Source organism: Hippocampus comes, unplaced genomic scaffold, assembly GCF_001891065.2.
Source record: "Hippocampus comes isolate QL1 unplaced genomic scaffold, H_comes_QL1_v1.1 scaffold196, whole genome shotgun sequence".
NCBI lineage: Eukaryota > Metazoa > Chordata > Actinopteri > Syngnathiformes > Syngnathidae > Hippocampus > Hippocampus comes.
The window spans coordinates 23,658-32,581 of record NW_017806173.1 but is presented as its reverse complement, the minus strand read 5'-3'; the positions used below and the strand labels follow the sequence as shown (position 1 = coordinate 32,581).

Below are 8,924 nucleotides of genomic sequence, written 5' to 3'. Positions count from 1 at the left end.
GGGTTCACATGAAATCTTTCACAAGCCTGGCACGCTCATCGACTCCCTGACGCTAGCAAAAGCATTTCGTCCAAAGTGCTTTTATGAAAGCGCACACACCTCGGTTGTTTTTACAGCAGACGGAGATTACATCAGGTGAGGCCGTTTTATCCTGCTGCGGCTTTATTGGTAATACGATCGTTTTATATCGGACGTTATGAAGTCGGGACTGACGCAAAGTTGTGATCAAATTTGTGGAGAGACTCCAAAAAAAAAAAAAAACGGGGGGGGGGGATTATAGTTGTGTTTTCAAACAGCAAAGTTTGTTGACCCGGTGACCCAGTCCAAACAAATGCTCCGATTCCAACATAAACTCCGATTTAGGTTTCAAGGCACCGTCCAATAGTCACAAATCAGACAAATGTTGCCTTGAGGTGAGTGAGAGTTCCTTTCTAAGAGGTTTTTGGTGAGACCGCCAAGATTCCTTCATGGCGCGATCAGCTCGGATCCAGCGTTGACGGCTCATAAACAAGTGAACGCAAACATGTTTGCAGAACATTTGCCATCAGGCTTGTTTGAAGGGAAACTTTTTCTTCGATCCAGCGTTGACGGCTCATAAACAAGTGAACGCATCAGGCTTGTTTGAAGGGAAACTTTTTCTTCTTCTTTTTTTTTTTTTTACTCAGGTCAGGGGGGACTATTCTGTCAACAATCTATTCCATAACGTTTGTCTTGGCTGCACCTCTTCCTGTATGTTTATGTGCTGTCATCTCAATTTAATCCGCACCAGGCCTTCAGAAAGCGCTGGCCGATTGATTAAATATAGAAATTGAGCGCGCTTGCCCCTTAACAATCATCACCTGTGGTGTGATGCAGTTTATTTCCTTTTTTTTTTTTTCCATGTCAGGAGATGTGACGTTGTTCCATGCTGTTGCAATTTTTTTTTTTCTCTCTCCAATAGTATTGACAGTTTCTATTATTGCGACATGACAGCCACGGCAAGAGCCTCGGCAATTATTACTGTCCAGCTTGGTCCACATGTCTCTATAAATCATATCATAAATTATGCAATATTAAAAGGCCAGTTTTAAGCTCCGCCGATGTGGAGTGTGTGTGGGTGTGTGTCAGGGAGAGTAATTGGACAATGTTTCTGTGCACTGACTAAGCAGCTGTAAATTGTCAGAGGAGCCACACTCGAGTTGATCCACTTCGGTTCTTATTAGCGGGTGGGTGGCTCCGCGGGGGTCCACGACACATAAACATGGCAGAGCTTTCAATCAGCCCTCCCCAATTCGTCAGCGGGCTTAGCAACACACTCCATGCGCACCTTTCCAACCGAAACACTTAAACGACGTCAAGATCAACCGCCGCCGGACCTGATGAGTCGTCGTCTATTTTTGTCCACATCGATACTGATCTCATGACCGATTTCCTGAACATGAGCGTCCGTTTCGCTTACCCCGCAGCGATGGAAAAATTTCAGTCCCTGAGACCGTTTTTTGCCAAATTAATAATTCATTCTTGGGTGAGTGTTCTCAGCTCTCGCTTGGTTAAAATTGCTCTGATAGCGTTTGAGATTAATGAATGATAAGGTAAAAAAAAAAAAAAAAAAGATATAATGATGTGCTGAGTTAAACTTGAACAAACACGTTACTGATTTTTGCCTCAGAGAATGATAAGAATGTGAAGCATTTAGTTCGATACCGACTTTCCCCAAAAGGAGTTTGGGGGCGGGGGGGCGTCTTTCACAGCCCAAGTGCGCACGTTTCCACAGCGTGGCGCTTTCTTAGCATGTGTGGGCTGCCGCTACGTTCGGACGAGAGCAGCCCATTGTTGTCGACGATCGGCGGGGCTATACGCGGCGCTTCACACCTGACTGGCGTCAAACGCGATTGTTTCTGCGTGCTCGCCTCACGGACGGCGAGGCGCGCGTCAAAGGGATCCGTGAGCGTGGAGAATAAAGGCTCTTGATGAGAGCGAAGATGTACGGTGCCGATAAGTAGCAAAGCAATCAGCGGCTCTATTTGGGTTGGATATGCCAAATACCAATGTAAGGTAATAGCTCCCCCACCCCCTCTCAAAGTGATTTATGTGAAGTTAGCTGATGTTCAACATCAAATACAGCTTGATCCTATTTTTTTTTCGACAATCCCATACAGTAGTACCTCTACTTACGATGTCCTAGAAAAATTTGTAAGTCAAGACACGTTTTCCATGTAAATGCCCTAATTCGTTCCGAGCCCCCCAAAATTCAGACATAAATGTTTTATGACGCATATAAATGCATCAAAATATGTAGCAAATACATGTTACAATTATATTGCACAATAAATGAGAGTTGTGCGGAATGTAAAAAACTCAGAATAGAGTAACGACTAAAAATGGTCATTTAACTTTTGACTGCATCCTAATCTTTTTATGCCCTCATTATGTTCTCTCTCAGAGGTGGTTTTTGCCTGCCATTTTGTTAAGAAATGATCCAAGGACGTTTGCTTTTGTCGGCTTTTAACAATCTTTGGAAAATGTACAAGGCAAACATCAGCATAGTGAGCGATCGCCCGACTGGTGAACACTTTTTCTGGGTGATTCACATTTACGTAAAACTATCGAAACGCCTCTTGGCCCGAGGAGGGAATGACGAGGAGTGGGGGGTAACCACTATATTTTATAGAAGGAAAAAAACAGCCTACCTGACTTGCCCACCCCTGCTCGGCCTAAGACGGCGAGTTTCACCTCCGGGCTTTTGGCCATGACGGCAAGCTCGGCCAGCCAATAAGCAAAGCTCTGCAGTCAACCGGCCATCTCCTGGTCCCTACGGGAGAAAACGGCGTCTGTGGAGAAAGTCCAAAGAGCAGTTCGGTCATGCCCCTTGCGTCCACTCTGCTTGAATATAGCAAAATGAAAAACAAACAAACAAACAAAAATTGGAAGCAAGGCAAAAGAAGGATGTCGGTGCCCGCGAGGTGATAAAATTCTCGCTAGCTGAAGTTAGGGAGTGGCAAACCTCCAGGGGACTCACAACACACACACACACACACACACACACACACACACACACACACTCTCTCTCAGGGGAGCTTCTGTAATCATTTCCCTATCGCGCTGGCACACACATGCCCATACATGGCGGCCATGTGGTCCTCTTTCGCTTTGCGCCGGTCAAGCTGACATCCTTGATCTGTTAAAAGACTGACGGGGGCGATAGTGGATCCACTTCTTCCTTTCGGAGCGTTGGCCTCCGACATCAAACATCCTGTAAACATTGAACAAAGCGAGTTGAACAAAGCGTGTTTTTTTTTGGGGGGGGGGGCAGACACATGTGCCGTGTTTATCCCTCGTGGCTTCATTAAACACAAGTGCGCATGAATTAAGACGGGAAATAAGCGCCTCCAACATTGGCAGCCGCTTCGACTGCTGTTGATAGATTTGCTGCAGCCTAATTACTTTCCAGAGACCCCTCCCGAGGTATGAAATTGGCTGCAGCCGGTGCCATCCGTTTCACATCAGCATAACCTGGACGGAATCGCGTCCGAAAAATGCTTTGACAGTGTACTTTAAGCCATTCCAATGTTATTTTCATTTTTTTTTTATTTATTTTTTTACCGTTTCAGGGACAGTTTTTACAACAGTGGACAGCATCAGGTGACAGCTTAGCATTATTGGTGCATGAAAGGGTTCAACAATCTGTATCTTGCTCCCTCTGCGTTTATTTTCCGGGGCACGGATCCAGTCTTTCTGCAGTCAGAGAGCAACTCCCACGCCGCCGCAGCAGCAGAAGGGAAACACCGCTGAGCGAGTCTCCCTTGCCAACATGGTCATTCCCGTGTTTTGCCAGTTGCAGTGTCCACCCACGCCAACCATTTCCTGATGTTTCCTGCCACCACCGATGGGAGACAAGTTCCCTCCGGAGGGATTCCAATCCGTATATTTACTAATTTCGGATGCAGAGAAACTGGTTGGCAGTTATCTAAAAAAAAAAAAAAAAAACGCATACAGTTGACACTGACTGCAGGAAAACTTTCTCAAGTTAATAACTTGCAGAATTCAAGATTTAGAGAGCCGAGCAAAATATTATTTTAGCTCAAAGCCTGAGCAAATGTTTCCAGAAGAAGTTGATTGAGAGTCCCCTGAAAGTGACAAATTGTTGTCCTCCTCGGCTGTTTGTCTTGCCACATGTTTCTTCCACCACAAAAAAAAAAAAAAAATCAATCGTCCGTTCATTAGTTCTCTGCTGGTAAATTGAAAAAAAAAAAAAAAAAAAAGAAAAAAAATCAATCGTCCGTTCATTAGTTCTCTACTGGTAAGGAATGAGATGATGATGAATTGCCTTTCATTAGCAGACAATAGACATGTTGGTTCTGTTAAAAAATAATAATAACAAGGGGGGAATAACAACCACCATATGAACTTGACAGCATTTTTGTTTTTTGTTTTTTTTTTAGGTGCAAATGCCAAGCAGACATCCTCAAATCTGTGATTAAACATTTGTGCATGTAAGACAGGGGTCTCAAACTCAATTTACCCGGGGGCCGCTGGAGCTAGAATGCGTTTATTAAAAAAAAAAAAAAAAAAAAAAAAACAATAATAAATAATAAAAAATGTGATACAATTTTTAAAGTTTGGCTAGTAGCTAGCATGGAGCTAACGCTAACACGCACACATACACATTAAACTTCGCTCGTGTGTAGGTTATAGTGCTAGCTCCGCGTTAGCGTCTTAGCACTCATTTTCACCCGTTCTTGTACGTGTGTAACGTCTGGTCTGGTGCTCTGGTGACAGTCACACTGGCGTGTTGTTTATCTGTTTAAATGTATATTCAGAGGGTTCTTTACATCCGTGGTTTACACGTGTATTCAAGCTAGCGCGGGGCACCGTGGGCATTGTCACGTTTCCGCTATAGTTCGGGTGCTCGGACGCTGTCGGCCTTCGACGAGACGGCCTCTTTTAGCCCTCGGGCCGCGAGTTTGAGACCTTCTGATGTAAGGGCGAAGAACACAAGCCAGGTTGTAATTTAATTGTCACTTTTTGACTTAAGTCTTGTGGTTGTTCACCGTTCAAACGAATATTAATGAGATTAGAGGTCACGCGACCAAAACTCTACAAGTCTTAAATTAGTGCGCTTTTTTTTTTTTTAACCATGGGTGGACCCCTTTTTTTTTGTTCTTATTGAGCGTAGTTTTTTTTTTTTGTTTGTTTTTTTTTCTTCCCGTCAGCCGGGTGCCCATTTGTCTCTTTGTGCCTTTGCTGCCCCTGAGAAAGGAATCGGGGTGGTGCTGAGGTTGGAGGAGATTACAGAGTGCAGCTTTCCAAACCATGGGAGGGGACCTGCTGCAGCACATGCTATAGAAAGATGGCCAACCACAGGCCTGTCATCAAAATACACACGCACTGGACTCGTGTAAGTGACAGCAAATGTGCACTGAAAATACACGCCAAATGGCAGAATTTCCATCAACATGGACGCTGGAAAGATTCGAAAATGTGGACTGTTATTGCAGTTACATTCCTCGAGTCTACTATAGTGCACGGATCAGTTTCGAGGTCCCAATAACAGCTCGTTAATTTATCAAGCTCTTCATTTCCTCCCGGAGATTACTTTGAGTCATGCAACAACATTGCTCTCAAACGCATCAGTATGACAAGCAAGGCCGAAACATATTTGGCGAGAGATGCCACAGGGTGACCCCCAAAGTCCACTCGGATATGGAGTATTATGCAACAGCCAGGGACGCGTGTAAATGTCAATGATGTCCTGCGACTCAAGAGGAACAAGAAGAAGAAGAAGAGGAGGAAATAAGTTAGAGCTGCACATGGGTGAAGATCGGCATGTAGATTAGAGATGCAGAAAGACAGTAAATTGTCACTACTATTGTACCCTTGCTAGACTTGACACTTTAAAAATTCACTTGGGAGTCCAATAAGTGGTTTTGGAGTGCACATTTGTCTCTTTAAGAGCAGGAATGAACCCACACGAGCGCTATTTTATTTATTTTTTTCTCACAGCGTATCAGTGTGACACCACTGGATGTAAACCAAACCAGATGAGGGCAATTATCACACAAGGCGCACTTTCCCGATGGAACAGTTCTGCTAATGTACTCATGTTAAGAAACCTGACTGACATAAAAGCCCAAGCAAAGGACTCACCAATGATGTCTGCAGCCAGCGATGATATCCAGGCTGGAGATGACGGAAATAAATCAAAGTGTCCCTTCCAGGTAGATGTCGACACTGGCTGTGCACAGCTGGACGCGCCGACACACGCCAGATACGAGATTGATGGATGAATGGGAGGATCGATGGGAGAAAGGACGGATGGAGGATGAACAGCAGCTCCCTCGCTGCTGTGAATGAACCTCAAGCGGGCGGTCAGCAGGAATATAAAGACGCGGAGTTCCCAACAGTGATGAGCTCTGCGTAACCCCCGCAGTGCCACCAAAACAGTGCGGACAGCGACATCTAGTGGAAACCATTGACGACACAGGGAAAACCCACCTGGAAGAATAAAAAAATAAAAATAAAACGTCATTCGTGTCCTGCGTTTTGATTGGTCAGCTTTCCTCCAATGGCGTTGTGTCACTTTGTAAACCGGGAAGAGCGCTTTTGCGTTGATGAACGGCAGGTGCTTCAATTTTGTGGTTTCTTCGCTCGCCTTCAATTCGCTGAATTCCAACACGTTACAATCAAACGAGTCCAAGGTTTGTTATGTTTTTTTTGTTCAAATAATGACCAAACAGTCAGAATGTTTTACGTGAAAAAAAAGACCGTAGTTTAACTACAAATCGTGGCCGTGCCATGGCGGTAGTCGAATACAGAGGAGCCACTCACTCTTAATAAGGCTTTATACAGTTGGATAATAGTTAGATAATAGTTAAACAATGCCAACTCGATTTTTTTTTGTATTTCCCCCGAAATAAAGATGAATTTGGTTGAGTCAATTCCAATTCAAATGATGTCACGGTGCTATACCGTTTTTAACCACAAGAGGACAGAAGTGTGTTTTTAATAATTGGATGTACAGGCTGGGCCAAAAAGAAATACAGTATATCAACTTTGACATATTTTCATTTTTCTTTCATTTACATTTTTTTGTCCTGTCACGTTTTCTTCCTTATTACAGTGGTTAAATAGATGCCGGCATTGCTGATGGAATTTGTGTGGAATAATTTCAAATTGATGTGCTTCTTCCTTCATTCGTTTATCGCACCTTTTTTTATTTCTTTTTTGTATCAATTCATCCCTACATACATATGTACTGTAAACTGATATATTGAATGAACTAAACAGTATATTAAATGCATTCACGTTTAATTCTAGCCATTAGAATGAGTAGTTGAGTGTCAAACAAAATGTGGGCATATGAACACCTTTAAGGTGTTTGCTCCTGTGTAATCCATAAGTCATATCTGTTTATTCCCATCACGTGTGGATGTCATAAAGCTAAACTCATGATTTTGAACTTCATCAATTTTTGTCACGCTTGTATAAATGCAAGTGTCATTGACTCCATTGGAAGTGTCCACATTAACTATATATTTTGAACACAAAGTACATTTTCAGTGGTTTAGTGGAGTGCTTTGTATTTTGCCTCGGTGGCGTTTAATTCTTGATCGCTTTCTGTTTTTGCAGCTCCAACAACGGTCTGGAAAAGAGTCGCGATGTTTGACGCCCAGCGCGCGTGCTCCCTCCCACTTGAGACACTTCTCCTCTGTGGTGGCACGCTGCGCGCGTTTACGCACCACTCCAGACTGAGAGCCATGCGAGGCGTCCAGCTCACAACACAGCAAGACGATGCTGCTACTGCTTCTGTCGACGCCTCTCGTCTGCCTTCTCTGGCCACAAGTGGTTCAATGCCAGGAGGAGGCAACAGGTGGACGCTTCATCGTGGACGGGGACATTCGCCACTTTGTGGCCACACTTGACGGCGTTTATATAGCAACAGATGAGAGACTGTACCAGCTGAGCCGCGGCTTACGTCTGGTCTACGCCGTCAACCAGACGGGCATCCTCACGGGAAAAAGTGACACCGCGCTCTTTTCCAGAGTCACGGGAGATTCGTGGAACGATACGTTAAGCGTCACCGTGCTGGTGCCTTTTGTGGAGAACGGCACGCTCATCAGCTGCGGCGTGACGGACAACGTGTGCAGCTATTGCGAGCTACTGGCCTTAGCCAACATCTCCACGGTGCTCCACAGGGAGCACATCCCGGTGGGGCCCTACAGGCGCATCAGCGCGTCGGTGGCCTTCCTGGTGGCCGTTCAAAGGGCCACCCGGGACTTTTACATCATGACCGCCATCCAGCAGCGCAAAGACGAGACCCCGCCCAGCATGTGCGCCTCTTTTACGGAGGCCGTGTACATCCATGACACGGATAACAAACACGACGGAGGCATCTTCTCCTTCTCCGGTGACGGCTCCCACCCCCTCTTTAAAAGTAGCGGCGATGTGGACTTCATGGATGGATTTCAGATCAATTCTGTCATTTATCTCTTTGCCAACGTGCTTTCGTCACAACCGGGCGGCAACAGAGTTCGGCTCATATGGCTGCAGGCCAAAACAAAGAAGGCGGACACCATGAAATCGCTGCGCGGGGCATCTCTGGTCATCCCCGGGAAGAAGGGCAGCAGACTCGTGGCCTCCTCTGCGGTCTCGCCCGGTCCGCCTTCGACGCTGTGGGTCGGCGTGTTCAATGTCGACCTAGATCCCAGCAGCACCCAGCTGGCTCTTTTTGACATCAGTCCCGATCTCAAGATAACGACGGATGAAGACCCAGATTTCTGCAGCACCGTCAAATGCAGCCGCCAAAATTTTGCGGTGAGCCCCTTTCCACTTACCGCTCCACTGACGAGTTGGCTTCTCGCGTGTGATGTGGCTCAATTGTTTGTGTTTATTGTGTAATGTGTTGGTGTTGTTTTTTTTTGTGTGTGTTTGTGGCAGGCCAAAGG

At 45.4% G+C, this 8,924-nt stretch overlaps 2 protein-coding genes across 6 annotated transcripts in view; one reads left to right on the top strand and one right to left on the bottom strand.

Moving 5' to 3' along the window:
* The window catches only part of plxnc1 (plexin C1), a 21,929-nt gene that overhangs the window by 204 nt on the left and 12,801 nt on the right, over positions 1-8,924 (top strand). Inside the window, exons 1-2 of one of the 3 annotated variants that reach the window (XM_019896371.1) lie at positions 6,579-6,677; positions 7,609-8,793. In XM_019896371.1, the coding sequence (XP_019751930.1) occupies positions 7,771-8,793 (1,023 nt within the window). In that variant the 5' untranslated portion in view covers positions 6,579-6,677; positions 7,609-7,770. Of the gene's footprint in view, positions 1-6,578; positions 6,678-7,608; positions 8,798-8,924 lie in introns of those variants that run through there. The other 2 variants (XM_019896366.1, XM_019896368.1) reach the window with 2 other exon arrangements.
* rerg (RAS-like, estrogen-regulated, growth inhibitor) overlaps positions 1-8,924 on the bottom strand; it is a 23,249-nt gene that overhangs the window by 13,367 nt on the left and 958 nt on the right. For 2 of the 3 annotated variants that reach the window (XM_019896377.1, XM_019896378.1), the window contains exons 1-2: positions 6,127-6,337; positions 2,670-2,810 (exon numbers count right to left, since the gene is read on the bottom strand). In XM_019896377.1, the coding sequence (XP_019751936.1) occupies positions 2,670-2,730 (61 nt within the window). In that variant the 5' untranslated portion in view covers positions 2,731-2,810; positions 6,127-6,337. Of the gene's footprint in view, positions 1-2,669; positions 2,811-6,126; positions 6,338-8,924 lie in introns of those variants that run through there. The other variant, XM_019896379.1, reaches the window with a different exon arrangement.